Genomic DNA, 20,229 nt, shown 5'->3' on the forward strand with positions numbered 1-20,229 from the left:
ACGTGTCTGCACTCTTTCAACATTTCATTCATGCTTGTATGGGTATATGTATGTGTATGTGTGTATGCACATGTATCAAGGTAGACTACGGGTGTCTACCTCAGTTTCTAACAACTTTATATACTTAATACAGGTTTTCTTTTACATTTAACCAGAGGATATATTGGGGGTGAAAGTGTGTACATAGGAATGTAAGTTTCTTTACCACTTAAATGTCTTTCTAGACCCCTGGATACCATATTTTTTGAGAACAGAACTCTCATTGAATGTGGAATATGCCTTTTCATCTAGACTTCCTAGGCACAGAGTCACATGGATCCTCCTGTTTCTATCTCCATAGTTCTGAGTTTACATGTACTTCTGGTTGTTTTGAAGGAAAGTTAGTACCTGACCTTAGCCTTGTCCAGTGATAGATAGCTACGTTTTTAACTCATTGAATCATATTCCCGGCCTTCTTTTTTATTTTTGGGTTTTTTTCTCTATTAACTTGAGTATTTTGTATTTATATTTCGATGTTATTCCCTTTCCCAGTTTCCAGGCGGACATCCCCCTAACCCCTTCCCCTCCCCTTCTATACGAGTGTTCATCTCCATATCCTACCCCCATTACCGCCCTCCACCCAACAATCATGTTCACTGGGGGTTCAGTCTTAGCAGGACCAAGGGCTTCCCCTTCCACTGGTGCTCTTACTAGGCTATTCATTTCTACCTATGAGGTTGGAGCCCAGGGTTAGTCCATGTATAGTCTTTGGGTAGTGGCTTAGTCCCTGGAAGCTCTGGTTGGTTGGCATTGTTGTCCATATGGGGTCTTGAGTCCCTTCAAGCTCTTCCAGTACATTCTCTGATTCCTTCAACCAGGGACCCGTTCTCAGTTCAGTGGTTTGCTGCTGGCATTCACCTACATATTTGCTGTATTCTGGCTGTGTCTCTCAGGAGAGATCTACATCCAGTTCCTGTCAGCCTGCACTTCTTTGCTTCATCCATCTTGTCTAATTGGGTGGCAGTATATGTATGGGCTACATGTGGAGCAGGCTCTGAATGGGTGTTCCATCTGCCTGTTTTAATCTTTGCTTACCTATTCCCTGCCGAGGGTATTCTTGTTTCCCTTTTAAAAGAGTGAAGCATTCACATTTTGATCATCCGTCTTGAGTTTCATATGTTCTGTGCATCTAGGGTAATTCAAGCATTTGGGCTAATAGCCATTTATCAATGAGTGCATACCATGTGTGTTTTTCTGTGATTGGGTTACCTCACTCAGGATGATATTTTCCAGTTCACTCCATTTGCCTATGAATTTCATAAACTCATTGTTTTTGATAGCTGAGAAATATTCCATTGTGTAGATGTACCACATTTTCTGTATCCATTCCTCTGTTGAAGGGCATCTGGGTTCTTTCCAGCATCTGGCTATTATTAATAACGCTGCTATGAACATAGTGGAGCATATGTCTTTGTTATATGTTGGGGCATCTTTTCGGTATATGCCCAAGAGAGGTATAGCTGGGTCCCCAGGTAGTTCAATGTCCAATTTTCTGAGGAACCTCCAGACTGATTTCCAGAATGGTTGGACCAGTCTACAATACCACCAACAATGGGGGAGTGTTCCTCTTTCTCCACATCCTCGCCAGCATTTGCTGTCACCTGTGTTTTTGATCTTAGCCATTCTCACTGGTGTTGGTGAAATCTCAGGGTTGTTTTGATTTGCATTTCCCTTATGAATAAAGAAATTGAACATTTCTTAAGGTGTATCTCGGTCACTTGGCATTCCTCAGCTGTGATTTTTTTGTATAGCACTGAACCTCATTTTTAAAAGGGTTATTTGTCTTCCTGCGGAGTACTATGTATATTTGGATATAAGCCCTCTATCTGTTGTAGGATTGTTAAAGATCTTTTCTCAATCTATTGGTTGCCGTTTTGTTCTAGCCACAGTGTCCTTTGCCTTACAGAAGCTTTGCAGTAATATGAGATCCCATTTGTCGTTTCTTTATCTTAGAGCATAAGACATTGTTGTTTTGTTAAGGTATTTTCTCCAATGACCATGTGTTTGAGATTCTTCCCCACTTTTTCTTCTATTAGTTTGTGTGTATCTGGTTGGATATGGCAGTCCTTTATCCACTTGGACTTAAGCTTTGTACAGGGTGATAAGCATGGATTGATCTGCATTCTTCTACATGTTGACCTCCAGTTGAACCAGCACCATTTGCTGAAAATGCTATCTTTTTTCCATTCAATGGTTTTGGCTCCTTTGTCAAAAATCAAGTGACCCTAGGGTTCATTTCTCGGTCTTCAATTCTATTCCATTGATCTATCAGTCTGTCTCTGTACCAATACCATGCAGTTTTTATCACTATTGCTCTGTAATACTGCTTGAGTTCAGGGATAGTGATTCCCCCTGAAGTCCTTTTATTGTTCAGGATAGTTTTAGCTATCCTGGGTTTTTTGTTATTCCAGATGAATTTGCAAATTATTCTGACTCTTTGAAGAATTGGATTGGTATTTTGATGCGGATTGCATTGAATCTGTAGATTGCTTTTGGTAAAATGGCCATTTTTACTATATTAATCCTGCCAATCCATGAGCATGGGAGATCTTTCCATCTTCTGAGGTCTTCTTCAATTTCTTTCTACAGAGGCTTGAAGTTGTTATTGTAGAGATCATTTACTTGCTTGGTTAAAGTCACACCGAGGTATTTTATATTATTTGGGACTATTATGAAGGGTGTCATTTCCCTAATTTCTTTTTCGGCTTGTTTCTCTTTTGTGTAGAGGAATGCTACTGATTTATTTGAGTTAATTTTATACCCAGCCACTGTGCTGAAGTTGTTTATCAGCTTTAGCAGTTCTCTGGTAGAACTTAAATGTACTACCATATCATCTGCAAATAGTGATATTTTGACTTCTTCTTTTTCAATCTATATCCCCTTGATCTCCTTTTGTTGTCTGATTGTTCTGGCTAGAACTTCAAGAACTATATTGAATAAGTAGGGAGAGAGTGGGCAGCCTTGTCTAGTCTTTTATTTTAGTGGGATTGGTTCAAGTTTCTCTCCATTTAGTTTAATGTTAGTGACTGGTTTGCTGTATATGGCTTTTACTATGTTTAGGTGTGGGCCTTGAATTCCTACTCTTTCCAGGACTTTTATCATGAAGGAGTGTTGAATTTTGTCAAATGCTTTCTCAGCATCTAATAAAATGATTGTGTGGTTTTGTTCTTTCAGTTTGTTTATATAATGGATCATGTAGATGGTTTTCAATATATTAAGTCATCCCTGCATGCCTGGAATGAAGCCTAACTGATCATGGTAGATGATTGTTTTGATATGCTCTCAGATTCCGTTTGTAAGAATTTTATTGAGTATTTTTGCGTCAATATTCATAAGGTAAATTGGTCTGAAGTTCTCTTTCTTTGTTGGGTCCTTGTGTGGTTTAGGTTTAAGAGTAATTGTGGCTTCATAGAAGGAATTCCGTAGTGCTCCATTTGTTTCAATTTTGTGGAATAGTTTGGATAGTATTGGTATTTGGTCTTCTGTGTAAGTCTGATAGAATTGTGCACTAAACCAGTCTGGACCTGAGCTTCTTTTGGTTGGCAGACCTTTAATGACATATTCTATTTCGTTAGGAGTTATGGGGTTGTTTAAAGCATTTATCTGTTCCTGATTTAACTTCTGTAGCTGGTAGCTGTCTAGGCAATTGTACATTCCCTGTAGATTTTCAAGTTTTGTTGAATATAGGCTTTTGTAGTAGGATCTGATGATTTTTTGAATTTCTTCTGATTCTGTAGTTATGTCCCTTTTTCATTTCTGATTTTGTTAATTTGGACATACTCTCTGTGTCCTCTTCTTAGTCTGGCTAAGGGTTTTTCTATCTTGTCGATTTTCTCAAAGAACCAACTTTTGATTCTGTTGATACTTTCTATGGTCCTTTTTGTTTCTACTTGGTTGATTTCACCTCTGAATTTGATTATTTCCTACCTTCTACTGGGTCTATTTGCTTCTTTTTGTTCTAGAGCTTTTAGGTGTGCTGTCATGCTGCTGATATATGCTCTCTCCTTTTTCTTTGTGCAGGCACTCAGAGCTATGAGTTTTCCTCTTAGCACACCTTCATTGTGTCCCATGAGTTTAGGTATGTTGTACCTTCATTTTTACTAAATTCTAAGAAGTCTTTAATTTCTTTCTTTATTTCTTCCTTGACCAGGTTATCATTGAGTAGAACATTGTTCTGCTTCCATGTATATGTGGGCATTCTTCCCATATTTTTGTTGAAGAGCAACCTTAGTCCATGGTGGTCTGATAGGACATATGGGATTATTTCTATCTTTCTGTATCTTTTGTGGCCTGTTTTATGACCAATTATATGGTCAATTTTTTGAGAAAGTACTGTGAGGTGGTGAGAAGAATGTATATCCTTTTGCTTTAGGATAGAATGTTCTATAAATATCTGTTAAGTCCATTTGGTTCATGACTTCTCTTAGTCTGTCTATGCCTCTGTTTAATATCTGTTTTCATGACCTGTCCATTGATGAGAGTGGGGTGTTGAAATCTCCTACTATTATTGTGTGAGGTGCAATGTGTGTTTCGAGCTTTAGTAAGGTTTCTTTTACATATGTAGGTGCCCTTGTATTTGGGGCATAGATATTTAGGATTGAGAGTTCATCTTGGTGGATTTTTCCTTTGATGAATATGAAGTGTCATTCCTTATATTTTGATGACTTTTAATTGAAAATTGATTTTATTTGATATTAGAATGGCTACTCCAGCTTGCTTCTTCTGACCATTTGCTTGGAAAGTTGTTTTCCAGCCTTTCACTCTGAGGTAGTGTCTGTCTTTGTCTCTGAGGTGTGTTTCCTGTAGGCAGCAGAATGCAGGGTCCTCGTTGCATATCCAGTTTGTTAATCAATGTCTTTTTATTGGGGAGTTGAGGCCATTGATGTTGAGAGATATTAAGGAATAGTGATTATTGCTTCCTGTTATATTCATATTTGGATATGAGGTTATGTTTGTGTGCTTTTCTTCTCTTTTTGTTGCCAAGACGATTATTTTCTTGCTTCTTCTAGGGTATAGTTTGCCTCCTTATGTTGGGCTTTACCATTTATTATCCTTTGTAGTGCTGGATTTGTAGAAAGATATTGTGTAAATTTGGTTTTGTCATGGAATATCTCGGTTTCTCCAACTATGTTGAGAGTTTTGAAGGATACAGTAACCTGGGCTGGCATTTGTGTTCTCTAAGGGTCTGTATGACATCTGTCCAGGGTCTTCTGGCTTTCATAGTTTCTGGCTAAAAGTCTGGTGTGATTCTGATAGGTCTGCCTTTATTTGTTACTTGATCTTTTTACCTTACTGCTTTTAATATTCTTTCTTTATTTTGTGCGTTTGGTTTTTTGACTCTTATGTGACGGGAGGAGTTTCTTTTCTGGTCCAATCTATTTGGAGTTCTGTAGGCTTCTTGTATGCTTATGGGAATCTCTTTCTTTAGGTTAGGGAAGTTTTCTTCTATGATTTTGTTGAAGATATTTACTGGTTCTTTGAGCTGGGAGTCTTCGCTCTCTTCTATACCTATTATCATTAGGTTTGATCTTCTCATTGAGTCCTGGATTTCCTGTATATTCTGGACCAGTACCTTTTTCCGCTTTACATTATCTTTGACAGTTGAGTAGATGATTTCTATGCAATCTTCTGCTCCTAAGATTCTCTCTTCCATCTCTTGTATTCTGTTGGTGAAGCTCGTATCTACAGCTCCTTGTCTCTTCTTTTGGTTTTCTATATCCAGGGTTATTTCCATGTGTTCTTTCTTGATTGCTTCTATTTCAATTTTAGTTCCTTCAACTGTTTGATTGTGTTTTCCTGGATTTCTTTCAGGGATTTTTGTGACTACTCTCTATGGGCTTCTACTTGTTTATTTATGTTTTCCTGGAATTCTTTTAGGGATTTTTGTGATTCCTGTATGTAGGCTTCTACTTGTTCTCTAAGGGAGTTCTTCACGTCTTTCTTCAAGTCCTCCAGCATCATGATCAAATATGATTTTGAAACTAGATCTTGCTTTTCTGGTGTGTTTGGATATTCTGTGTTTGTTTTGGTTGGAGAATTGGGCTCCAATGATGTTATGTAGTCTTGGTTTCTTTTGCTTGGGTTCCTGTGCTTGCCTCTCGCCATCAGATTATCTCTCGTGTTACTTTGTTCTGCTATTTCTGACAGTGGCTAGACTGTCCGATAAGCCTGTGTGTGAGGAGTGCTGTAGACCTGTTTTCCTGTTTTCTTTCAGCCACTTATGGGAACAGAGTGTTCTGCTTTCAGGCGTGTAGTTTTTCCTGTCTACAAGTCTTCAGCTGTTTCTGTTCGCCTTTGTCCTGAGTTCATCAGGCAGGGCACGTGGAGCAGAAAGTTGGTCTTACCTCAGGTCCCTAGGCTCAAGTTTGCTCTTGGGGTGTTGCTTATGATCTCTGTGAGGTCAGCAACCAGGAGGACCTGCGCCGCCCTTTCCGGGAGCCCCCATGCACCAGGGTCCCAGATGGCGTTTGTTGTTTTCCTCTGGAGTCAGAAGTGTGGGCAGAGTGTAGTCTCTTCTGGCTTCCCAGGCGTGTCTGCTTCTCTGAAGGTTCAGCTTTCCCTCCCCCGGGATTTGGGTGCAGAGAACTGTTGATCCGGTCCCTTCAGGTTCCTGTGGTGTCACTGGCATAGGGGACCTGCAGCTCCTGTGCCCCTCTCTACCAGTTCCCAGAGGCCGTATACAGTGTCCTCTTGGGAAAGGGATGTGGGCAGGGGTGGGCCCTATTGGGCCCTCTTCCACTCTGCAGTCTCAGGAGTGCCCACCTATCCTGGTGGTGAGTTCTCTCTCCCACAGTGTTTGGGAGCAATGACGAGAATAGTTTTAACTCTCCTGGTTTTTTGTTTGTTTGTTTGTTATTCCAGATTAATTTGCAGATTTTTCTTTAAAACTGTATGAAGAATTAGATTGGAATTTTGGGGATTTCATTGAATCTGTAGATCACTTTTGCTAAAATAGCCATTTTTACTATATTAATCCTGCCAATCCATGAGCATGGGAGATCTTTCCATCTTCTGAGATCCTCTTCAATTTCTTTCTTCAGATACTTGAAGTTCTTTTCATACAGATACTTCACTTGCTTGGTTAAAGTCACACCTAGGTGTTTTATATTATTTGGACTATTGTGAAGAGTGTCATTTCCCTAATTTCTTTCTCAGCCTTTTTAAATTTCATATAAAGGAAGGCTACTGATTTGTTGGAGTTAATTTTACACACAGCCACTTTGCTGAAGTTGTTATCAGGCTTAGTAGTTCTCTGGTGTAACTTTTCAAGTCACTTGAGTAAACTATCATATCGTCTGCAAATAGTGATATTTTGACTTCTTCCTTTTCAATTTATATCCTTTTTCACCTCCTTTTGTTGTCTAATTTCTCTCTCTAGGACTTTGAAAACTATAGTGAATAAGTAGGAAAAGAGTGGCCAGCCTTGGCTACTCCCTGATTTTAGTAGAATTGCTTCAAGTTTCTCTCCATTTAGTCTAATGTTAGCTACTGGTTTGCTGTGTATGGGTTTTACTATGTTTTGGTTTGGGCCTTGAATTCCTGTTCTTTCCAGGACTTTTATCATGAATGGGTAGTGAATTTGTCAAATGTTTTCTCAGCATCTAATGAAATGATCATGTGGTTTTATTTTCGAGTTTGTTTTATAGTGGATTATGTTGATGATTTTTCACATATTGTTTCATCCTTGCATACCTGGGATGAAGCCTACTTGATTATGTTGGATGATAGTTTTGATTTGTTCTTGGATTCAGTTTACAAGAATTTTATTGAGTATATTTGCATCAATATTCATAAGTGATATTGGTCTGAAATTCTCTTTCTCTGTTGAGTCTTTGTATGATATAGGTATAAGAGTAACTGTGACTTCATTGAAAGAATTTTATACTCCTCTGTCCCTATCAAATTTTTGGAATAGTTTTGGACAATATAGGTATGAGATCTTCCATAAGGCCTGATAGAATTGTCCACTAAACCCATCTGGTCCTGGTGTCTATTTGGTTGGGAGACTTTTAATGATTGCTTCTATTCCTCTAGGCATTATGGGGTTGTTTAAATGCTTTATCTATTCCTGATTAAATTTGGGACCTTGTATTTGTCTAGAAAATGATCATTTCCCTCCAGATTTTCAAGTTTTATTGAATATTATTTTGTGTAGTAAGATCTGATAATATTTTGAATTTCCTCTGATTCTGTTGTTATGTCTCCCTTCATTTCTGATTTTGATAATTTGAACACATTCTCTGTTCTAAAAATATAAAAAAATAAAAAGAAGTATGGTTGTCTTTTATCCTGCTAGGTCTAGCACCACAGTGCCCCAAGATATCTCTTAGATAACTTGGGGGAAACATATTCCAACTTCATCGCTGAGGCCCAGTCTCCAGCCACCGTAAACTTCCTACCCTCAAATCATCACATAAATCATCACATAAATCATCACAACACAATAATCTTAGATCCAATTGATAATATACAATTGCTCACTTAAACATACAAAGCCCAGTACGCATCATCCATCTTGTAAGAACATTGATAACAACCTATAAATGCACAGAGCGAGATCTTTAAGTTAGCCTCCTTTGTCCTGCCCCAGCTTCTCTCTCCCTCTCTTCCTCACCTTTCTGTTCCAGACTCCTCTTCCTTCAAATTTCTCTCCCACTCATCCTTCCTTCTCCTCCAATGACAGGCCTCCTTCTATCCTGTACCTGCCCCTCACCTGTATTTTACAAATTCAATGGGGAGAAATTTCTGGTGAAGTCACCTGATTCCTGAGTATGTGACTAGGCAGCTGTCCTTGAGGCAATGGAATTAGCATGAAAATACATATAACTCCAGGACAAACCACAATACTCTCTGTGCCCTCTGGTTATACTGGCTAGGGGTTTATCTATCTTGTTGATTTTCTCAAAGAACTGGCTTTTGGTTCTGTTGATTCTTTGTATATTCCTTTTTGTTTCTACTTGGTCCATTTCAGCCCTGAGTTTGATTATTTCCTGCCTTTTACTCCTCCTCAGTGTATTTGCTTTTTTTTTTTTTTTCTAGAGCTTTTAGGTATGCTGTCAAGCTGCTTATATATGCTCTCTCCTGTTTCTTTCTCCACACACTCAGAGCTATGAGTTGTCCTCTTAGCACAGCTTTCATGGTGTCTGATAAGTTTGGTGTTTTTCTAATGTATTTACCTTACATGCAAATTTATATCCTAAAGTAATAAAGTTGTAAAGGTGATATACCTTATAAAGTAAAGCTTTCATGTTTTGGCTAGTCATGATGATTATTGCCCAAGGTAGGGCAACAGTGCCAAGAGCTCCATAAGTTCACTTTTGAAGGAGAATGTTCACTGTATACATAAATGTAATATTAGCATTGAATGAGAAGGTTTTGAAAAACAAAGGAGATTGTGAAAACCTTCCTTGGTCTGGCCAGTTGCTTTTTAATTTAGAGTCAACAGGACCTTTTTGTTAACTATACATTCAAAATATAAATTATAGAACATTATTTTCAAGGTAATTACAGAAAATCAACACTTCATTTTATTTTAAAATTTTCTTTTTTATGCATAATTCTATATGCTTGGACAGGAAATATAATTAAGTTTTCATTATGGATATCTAATATGAGGATTTTAGTTGTTTAGTAAATCCTGAAATTTTGAATTTCTGTGTATTTTGTATTTCACATAGGACTAATTTTACCCTATCCACACAGCCCTCCATCTTTTTCTCACTGCTAAGATGGTATATGATGAATCTCTTCTATGTTATAAGTTACATTTTTGTAGTATAGAATTGATCGTGTTTGCGGGACCTTTCTTGTGAGATAAAGATAGTGAAGAAATATGTAAGTAAACTTCAATAATTGTTCCAAGGGTCAATTGAGATTGCTCAGTGGTGAAATGTCTGCCATACAAGCATGAAAACATGAATTTTTCACACATTTAAAAAGCTTGCCACAGTGACAGGCTTCTATAATCAGTCTTGAGGTGGAAGCAGAAGGGCTCTGGTGCTCTTTGGCCATCTAGTCTGCTTAATTGCTGAGAACCATACTTAGTGAAAAATGAGAGTTGTGGAGGCTGGTGATCTAGCAGAGAGAGAGAGAGAGAGAGAGAGAGAGAGAGAGAGAGAGAGAGAGAGAGAGAGAGAAAGAATACCATGCACAAGGTCTTGAGTTGTTCCCAGAATTGCAAAAAAGCAGACACATGAAACGCTCTTGTAATTCTAACTCTCATGATATAGACACAGGAAGATAAAAGTTCAAGACCATATAGACCATCCTTGGTAATATTGTGAATTCAGGAACAACCTGGACTGCATGAGACTAGAATATGAGTGAAGAAAACAGTGAAAGTGAAACTCTAAACTCTAAATGCATATGCAAGTACATGTATATGCCTATGCATATACATGAATGTGTAAACACATTAAATATATTCTCACTGGATATTTTGGTAGGCAGTTGTCTGTTTGTATATATATATATATATATATATATATATATATATATATATATATTTCAGAATTTTCTTTATCTCATGACTTCTTGATGTTGTCTTTATAGCTTGTAGTTTTATAGATCTCAGGGACAATATGATAATGAAATGAGTTTGGCATATAATGACAAATACTGTAAGATATCATACACAGAAACTGACCAAGCTGATCTAAAGAAAATCAATAATCAAGAACTGGGATGTAAAATCTAGAGTAGAGAGAAAGGGGAGCAGAAGAAAGCATACAACTAAGTTAAAGCTGCATTAAATAAATGACTGATATTCTATATAGGATAATACAGGGAGCAAAGTTCTAAAGCCCCATCATTTCTAGATCTTATGTGTTATATTTTTTCTATTGTTGTCCCTCCCATCTGGAGGCCCAATCTTAATCTTGGGGCTCTCTTACTTAATACAACTCATTGGAGAGAGCTATATGTCTGCTCCTTTTTGTGACCTCCCACTGTTCTCATATATTGTTCAACAATCACTAATGGGAGTTTCTACTTATGCCCAGTGTGTCTGTGCTGCCCACAAATGAATAATTCCTTGGACTCTATCTAGCTTTGTTCTATTCCTTGTACCTCCTTGTCAGAGAGTTCATACAGATTTCAGGAACATCCCTGTGAACTAAGCAGCAAAAAAAGTTGACAAGCAAGAATAGCTGCCATGAGGAAACACACTGATTTTTTTTCTCTCTTTCTTCTGTCTTCTCTCAGAATCAGATATTGTTGGCTTTGATGGCCAGAGCACGCTTTTGTATAGATTCAATCAGAAGACAATGAGCACCCTCAAAGACGTGATTTCCCTGAAGTTCAAGAGCATGCAAGGAGATGGAGTTCTATTCCACGGAGAAGGACAACGTGGAGACCACATTACCTTGGAGTTGCAGAAGGGCAGGCTAGCCCTATACCTGAACATAGGTAAGGTCACACATATGCCTATGTGTTCATATGACCTTGAGGCCAGAGGTAAAGCTAAGGTATCCTCTTTGATCACAGTCCTCCTTTTTGTGACTGTCTCACATTGAATTCATAGCTTAATGATTTGGCCAGATTGACTGTCAAGCAAACCCCATAGATCTACCTGCCCATATTTCTGTTCAGCCACTTATATCCATGTTGCTCTTGGCTTTTTGCCTGAGTTTTAGGGGATAAACTCAAATCCTCATGCTTGTGTTGCCTTAACACCTATTGAATATCTGCTTTGTGGTCTCTGTGGATGTGTGTGTGTGTGTGTGTGTGTGTATGTGTGTGTGTGTGTGTGTGTTAGCAAGTCACTAGATATCTCACTGTCTTTGTACTATTGCCTTGAGACAAAATCTTGTACTAAACCAGAGTCTTATATTTGTAGTTACAGCTGGTGGTCAGCAAGCTCTTAACATCCACCTATTTCACTCTATCATTGGGTACTGGGCTTATAGGCACTCACAACCATGCACTCACTACTACTACTACTACTACTACTACTACTACTACTACTACTACTACTATTATTATTATTATTATTATTATTATTATTATATCATACAAGTGCTAGGAAATCAAATGCAGGTCTTCAGGTATTTATACTCACTGATTTTTTATAAGTTCATTATGATATACATGGGACTTTCGTCTTCATACACAATGATTGGAGAGTCACTGGAGGAATATCTTAAGTGATATATTTTCTTTGTCTTCTTTGAAGAAAAACAGCACTTATCTTCAAATATTTCATCTTCACGGGAGTAGAACAGAACATATTTTCACTTTTTGGGTATTTTTGGCCAGAGGTAACATTCTAAGATAGAAGATAATTTTTCTGTATATGGGAAGCTATCCCATAACTTTTAAATATCTTTTAATCTACATACTTAACATTCAGTTTTTAGAACTCAAGCTCTAAAGGTACTTACAAATTTATAAACATGTACCTACTATAATGGACTTTGAATAAGAGCCAATTTGTCACAAAACAAAATAAAAAACAAACAAACAAGCAAGCAATAGCAGCAACAAAAACACAATCAAGCAAACAACAGCTCTCCTAAGTAACAGGAGAAATCTCTGTTTTATTTTTCTTAGTGGGAGGTTATACCTTTGAATGAAGAAACTAAGTTCAGAAAATCCTTTCCTATGTTATGGTGGCCTGAGTCTAGAAGCATGAGTCTTCGACCTGAATAGCAGGTAGTTTAAAGAGTATCTTCCTGCCCTTCTGAAGTATGATGTTTCTTCCTTCCCTGGATGGGCTATTCGCTGGGCTTGACACACTGTCACTAGGTATACATTCATTGTTCCCAACTTCTCACCTCAGAATCAAAGAGAAGGTGAACTTTATGACATCACCAGGGAAATGTAGGCCACAGGAGTTAGGTGTTGCATTCCTTAGTTCACAAAGGAAAACCAAATGAGCTTTCTCTTAAAAAAGAAAGAAAGAAAAGAAAAGAGAAAGAGAGAGAGAGAGAAAGATCTATGTTAGAGCATAAAGAGCTTTTGGGTTTTTCTTAATTTAAAAATTAATGATGTATCTTGATTAGTTTTTGTGTGAGATTGGGTTTTGCTGTGGCATAGGTGTAAACGTCATAGGACAACTTGCAGGAGTTGGGTCTTACTTTTTACCATGTGGTTTTCTAGGATCCAACTCAGTTCATTAGGCTCAATGACACATGCCTTCAACCTAGCTGAGTCATCTTTTTGGGAACCAAAGAGACTGCTTTGTCTGAGACATCCTCCCTACTTCCCCTTTAGTATTTATTATTATAAACGAGAGGAAACTATTATAGGTTATTTCTCTGAGAGTTGAGCCAGTATGAATCTGATGAGATTATATTAAAGGCAAATTTATTGGGAAGATGCTCTGCAACAAGCCAGTTCCCTTGCTACAAAGAAGGAGGCCAGGGTGCAGTCATATGGGAGGTTAGGGAGAGAGCACATGCAGAGAGAAAAGAAAGAGGAGAGGGGGGGGGAGAGAGAGAGAGAGAGAGAGAGAGAGAGAGAGAGAGAGAGAGAGAGAGAGAGAGGAGAATGCAAAAGAACTGGATTAAGTAGCAGGAGACTCTGGGGGAAGGAGACTCTGGGGGAAGGGCAGCTCAGCACACAGGCTGCATTATTCAGTACTTTTGTCAAAGTAGGTAGGCCAGTTATAGACTGACAATGTGGGAAGAACCTAGAAGCTGGGCTATTCACCTCAGTCCTTTGCCCCAGGGTTTGAAACCAAACATATTGTTATTACTGTTTATTATCTAGTAGGCAAGAAGGAGAAGTATAATTTTATACAGGGTATAAACACAAGATACACAAGGGATTATAGAGCAAGCTATATTTTGGTTACCAGGAGGAGAATATGAGAATGTGTGTTGTGCAGTTTCGTTCCCAACAGTAAATTATTAAGGTCTTTATTTCCATCCTTCTTCAGTGGCACCTCCAAGTCTCCTCTTGGCCTCCACAGTAATCATTAAAAAGAAGTAGAAAGAACATATAGATGTCCGAATTTAATTCATAAAATCGATGTCTGATATATAAAATGAATATAAAAACAGGCAGGAGAGATGACTCTCTTGCTAACTTTCTTGTAATAGCAGCATAAGAAAATGAATTCAGTCCCTAGAACCCACAAAAATCAAGATTTGGTACATGTTTGTTGTGGTAAAATTAAAAAAGATGCACTACCTGGTTCCCACGAGTTCCCACTCCATGCAAATCCGAGTGCTCTAGCTGTTTCTCTGTTACCACTTTCACACACTGTTCCCTCGGCAGGATTTTACCACACCTAAAACTTACATCACATTCTGTGGGTCATGCTAGTGTGACTAAATGCCGTGCTATCCCCAAGCATTCTATAGCCTAGCACAGCTTCCTGTCACAGATTGTGTTCACACGCCCAATTACCCAGTGAACTCAATAAACTGGAACCGAGTAATGAGATTTATGTGTTACATGCTCAATGTACAATACATATGCACAATTAACTTACAACCAGTTGATAAAGATATAAACCACCCACCTATATAAGACATAGTTTTTTCATCTAGACACACAAAATCCTGTACACATTCACCCTTTTGAAATAGTCTTAACAACCTGTAAATGTGCACAGAGGAATCTTAACATCCACCTCCATGTTCTCTCAGCTGCTCTAGCCGTCCCTCCAGTCTCCTTCTCCTCCTCTAAAATGTTTCTCCCACCCATCCTTTCTTCTTCTTCAATGACAGTCCTCATTCTATCCTGTATCTGCCTTCACCTGCATAAGGACATCAACCTACACATGTTTATATTTCTAGTCGTGGCAAAGCAGAGAGACAAGGATCCCAGAGTCTCATTGCCCATCCCACCTAGCCTATTTGTTGAGTTCTAAGCCAATGGGAGACCTTGCTTCCAACAAAGAAAAAACACTGGAGATCGATCTCTGCGCACACACATGCACACATGCACTTGCATATGCATATGTTTTGGTATGTACATAAACACACAAAATAAAATAAACTGGAGGCACACATAGCATAATGCTTTTCAAGTGTCAGTTGGTATTTATCTAGTTATCTGTGTTGTGTTCTTTGGTTAGAATTGTGTCTATGGAGGATTTTCATTAGGTAGTTGCCTTGTCCTACTTTCTAAGTGTAGAACAGTGACTGTTTTTTAAAGAATTACTAACTGGGCATAAGAATTTTCTCAATCCATGGGCAGGGAGTGTCTTATCTCACAACATTCACAGGATTCCTTTAGTAACTATAGCAGACTGCACTCTGTAGAATTACAAAGTTAAGAATCACAGAAGCAGATGGAGGCTAAAACGGCAGAAGAATTGTTTGACTAGGGAACTATTGTTAAGAACTATTTAGTCAGATAACAACAGAGCAGTCAGGTTATATCCTGATTGCAACAGTTCAATGATTTTGAACTGAAGTGGAAGGTTGGGTACTCCCACCACAAAGAGAGGCAAGATTCTTGCCAGGGAACACTAGCAGAGGTGCGTGTCTTTTGGAGCCAGATGCAGGGTTAAGAATATAAAACCATGGGATGTATGACAACTTAATCAAGACAATGGAGAGTTTTCTACACATTGAAGAAACCACATATTTTATATCTCCATTGAATTTCAGGTATTTTGCAAAGTCATCTAGCATGTATTTATAGAGATTATCAAGTCTTTTGAAAGGTATTTCTTTGAGTTTTCTATTTTTTCAGTATCTGCATTCAGGAACTTAACTATATATCTATGAGTAGGTGCATTTCTTTTATGCTACGTTACAGTCCTAAACAGTATTATTTTCTATTTTCTTTTATTGGAAGACAGTTTCATGCATCTAAGTCTGGCTTTAACCTTGCTATATGGCTGAGAATGACCTGGAACTTCAGGTCCTCCTGCTTTATCCTCAGGACTGCTGAGACTACTAGTACCCCACGTCCAGTTAATGCAGTGCTGGTAACAGAAACCAGGATCTTATTGATGGTAGGCAAGCACTTTAAAAAATGAGCTACATCTCCAGTCTCCCTATATGTTACCTCAAATCACATTCCATGGTCTCTGTCAATTATGTGATATACAAAAAGTACACACTTGGAAAATATAGATCTGAAAGCTCTTTGAATCTTACCAAGTGTCATTACACTAATCACTAAGAATCTGTATGTCCTCATCAAATTGGAAAAAACATAGGAACCACAGCCCAACCAGTGGCAAGGCTAATTTACAGTTTAAGCCTCCACCCAGAGCAGACCTTGGGTTCTGGCTCTGCACTCACTTCTACAATACCCAGAGGGATCCAGACTCCCAGGTTCTGTAATACACCCAGGAACACAGGAGAGGCCACAACATATGCCCCAACACTCTGAGTAACTGGTCCCCCAGAACCACAGGGCACAGGAAACCCAGCCCAGCCAGTGATATGTGTTTCTTCTGGTCTGAAACTGTTCCTATATCATCCACGCTTACAATACACAGAGGGATCTCAACTCCCAGGTATAAAAGAAAACTTACCAAACCTGAAGAAAGAGATACCTATGAAAATATAAGAAGCCTACAGAATTTGAAATAGATGGTACCAGAAAAGAAACTCCTTCTGTCACATAATAATTAAAATACCATATGCACAAAACAAAGAAATAATATTAAAAGCAGTAATGGAACAAGGTCAAGTAACATATAAAGGAAGACCTATCAGAATTACACCAGACTTCTCACTAGCAACTATGAAACCCAGAAGATCTTGGTCAGATGTCCTACAAACCCTAAGAGAACACAAATGCCAGCCCAGGCTACTGTCCCCAGCAAAACTCTCAATTAACATAGGTGGTGAAACCAAGCTATTCCATGAAAAAATAAAATTTACACAGTATTTTTACACCAATCCACCCCTGCAAGGGGTAATAAAAGGAAAACTCCAACACAAGGAGGGAAACTACACCCTAGAAAAGGCAAGAAAGTAATCTTGCAAAAAATGCAGAAGAATATATCCACACAAATATTATAGCACCTCTAACAACAAAAATAACAGAAATAACAATCACTTTTCCTTAATATCATTTAACATCAATGGACTAAATCCCCCAATAAAAAGACATAGACTAACCTCAGTGACAAAGACAGCACTACCTCAGAATAAAAGGCTGGAAAAAAAATTTCCAAGCAAATGGTCCCAAGAATAGCCATTCTAATATCCAATAAAACTGACTTTCCACCTAAACTGATTTTAAAAAAAAATAAGAAAGGACACTTCATAACTGTCAAAGAAAAATTCACCAAGATGGAATCTCAATTCTGAAATCTATGCTAAAAGTGCAAGGGCACCAACATTCATAAAAGAAAATTTACTAAAATTCAGAGCACATATTGTACCTCACACAATACTAGTGGGAGACTTTAAGACCCCAGTGTCAGCAATGAACAGATCATGGAAACTGAAACTAAACAGAGACACAGTGAAACTAACAGAAGCTATAAAACAAACAGATTCTACATTTATCTGATAGAACACTTCATTCTGAAACAAAATAATATACCTTCTTCTCAGTACCTCATGTCTCCTTCTTTAAAATTGGCCATATGATTGGTCACAAAATGGGACTCAACATATATGTCGTCTCTGTCTCCAACCAGCAGGAAAAGAGCGACACCATGATGTTCTTCTCAAAGCAGTTTATTCAGGAACCTTTTAGCATGCAAGCAGCAACAATCTCACTCCAGCCCCCATGCGCACTCCCTTATAACCTCCCTCAACCGCCTCAACCATCTAGTGTGCGTAACCTCCGTTCATAGGTCCACATCACATGGCCTGATCTATCCTCATGGTGTGCCTGCTCAGCTCTTAGGATGGGGCGTGGCTTACGTTTAGATGCTAGTCGTGTAAGACTCGGCAGCAGTCCCGGGCGCCATCTTGGGATTGCCACTACACCCGCTTCCAACACATATACAAGAAGATTGGAATAATCACATGTATCCTATCATATCACAGATAATGCTGCAATAACAACAATAATGACAGAAAACCCACTACACATGGCAAATGAAAAATGGTCTACTCAATGACAACTTGTTCAAGGAAGGAATAAAGAAATAAAAGACTTAGAATTTAATAAAAGTGAAGGCATAACATACCAAAACTTATGGGACACAATGAAAGAAGTGCTAAGATGAAAACTCACACCTCTGAGTGCCTCCAAAAATAAATTGGAAAGAGAATAAACTAGCGGCTTGATAGCACTCCTGAAAGCTCTAGAACAAAAAGAAGCAAATACACCTAATAGGAGTAGATGGCAGAAAATAATCAAACTCAGGATGAAATCATCAAAGTAGAAACCAAAAGAACTATACAAAGAGTCAACAAAATTAGGAGCTGATATTTTGAGAAAATCAAAACATTAGAAAAACCCATAGCCAGAATAGCCAGAGTGCACAGAGACAGTATCCAAATTAGTTAAATCAGAAACGAAAAGGTAGACATAACAACAAAAGCTGAGGCAATTTAAAAAGAAAAAAGAAAAACATTAGATCCTATTACAAAATCCTTTACTCATCAAAACTGGAAATCCTCGATGAAATGGACAATTTTCTAGACAGGTAACAGGTACTAAAGTAAAATCAGGATCAGATAAACAATCTAAACAGTCCCTAGCCCTTAATGAAATAGACGCAGTAAGAAAAAGTCTCCCAACACACAATACACACACACACACACACACACACACACACACACACACACACACACTCATGCATGTGCTCACTCACATAAACACCAAAATTACATATATTTGGATTTGCTGGAAGGATGGATCATCAGTTAATAGCATCTTAAGTCTTACAATCAGAGCTCAATTCCAACCCTATGCTTATAATTCCTGTTTCCAGGAACCCAATGTCCTCTTCTATCCTCTATAGTCACTAAGTACACACATATGGTTCATATACAGACACTTGCATATAAAATGAACTTTAAAAAACCCTAAAAGTTGTAAATCTTTAAGAAGTAGCAATAGCCCTTTCCCAATTCTTGGTGTTCATGAGTTTTTCATGTTTTAATAAATTGAAAAAATGTTAAAACAGGATAAATGAGCATCAAATGCAACTGAGATAAAATTGGAAACAGGTGTCCTGAGATAAAATCTTTGGTAATGTGCTGAGAATTGTATTTTCTATGGTTTCTATGATAACAGTCTGGATTTCTAGGGGAGCTTTCATTATATGATTGCTGTTATTTTTTCATCAATATAATTCTAAACTACTACTCCTCAAATAGCAGACGTTTGTTTTCTACATTTATTTTATCAAACCAATTTTCACTAACTTTAATTAAGATCTAAGAGTTTTAAGGAAAAATGACTACAGCAATGAATGGAATTTATTTATATCTTCCTTTTGGAGGTTCAGTTAAGAAGTAAACTTGTGGTTGATGAGATGGTTCAGTAGGTAAAGAAGCCTGCTCCCAAGGCTTACCAACTGAATTTAAAACCTGGGACACAGGAGGTAGAAGGAAGGAACCAATTTCCACAACTATTTCTCTGGTCTATGCATGCATATCAATGCATTCTCATATTCACATCTTTTCACACCAATAACTAAATACATGTAATATGAAATGAACCAGTGGGGATGGAGAGATGGCTCAGAGACTAAGAATACTGGTTGTTCTTCCAGAGGTCCTGAGTTCAATTCCTAGCAAACACATGGTAGCTTACAACCATCTGCAATGGGATCAAATGCCCTTTTCTCGTGTTCATGAAGACAGCTACAATGTACTCATATACATAAAATAAATGTAAAAAAGTTAATTATAAAAAATTGAACCAGTGAGTATTGACATAACTTAGTGGTGGATTATATTAAGTTGAACAGGATCATCACTGAATTCATCCTCAAAACCACCACCAATTAAAAATGTGAATTTCCTTATAATTTAGGTGCCATTCACTATTTCATATAGGCTAACAATAATTTAATAGTTCTAACTCTAATAGTTATTCTGCTTCTAAATTATAAAAGAAAAGAATCATCTTTTGAGTTTGTAGCAGAATTTTGAAATTTAGGAATTCATATTTTTTTATTGGCGCTTTTACAGAACTCTATATAGTGGGTATTTGCAAACTTCTATCTACTTAAATACATACATAAGTTAATAATTTTAAGTTCTTAGATATTTATTATTTATTATTTATTATTTATTATTTATTAGCTGTCACTACTAATTTTATCTGAACGTAGTGCTTTCATACCTAAATATTTAAAATTGCTGA

The 20,229-nt window shown here is 37.7% G+C and overlaps 1 protein-coding gene across 2 annotated transcripts in view; it reads left to right on the plus strand.

Moving 5' to 3' along the window:
• The window catches only part of Cntnap5c (contactin associated protein-like 5C), a gene marked incomplete at its 5' end in the record, with an annotated part of 856,281 nt that overhangs the window by 235,863 nt on the left and 600,189 nt on the right, over nt 1-20,229 (plus strand). For both annotated transcript variants that reach the window (NM_001415869.2, NM_001047866.3), the window contains 1 exon segment: nt 11,242-11,445. In NM_001415869.2, coding sequence (NP_001402798.1) covers nt 11,242-11,445 — 204 coding nt within the window.

This window comes from Rattus norvegicus, chromosome 13, assembly GCF_021556685.1.
Source record: "Rattus norvegicus strain SHRSP/BbbUtx chromosome 13, alternate assembly SHRSP_T2T, whole genome shotgun sequence".
NCBI classification, from domain to species: domain Eukaryota; kingdom Metazoa; phylum Chordata; class Mammalia; order Rodentia; family Muridae; genus Rattus; species Rattus norvegicus.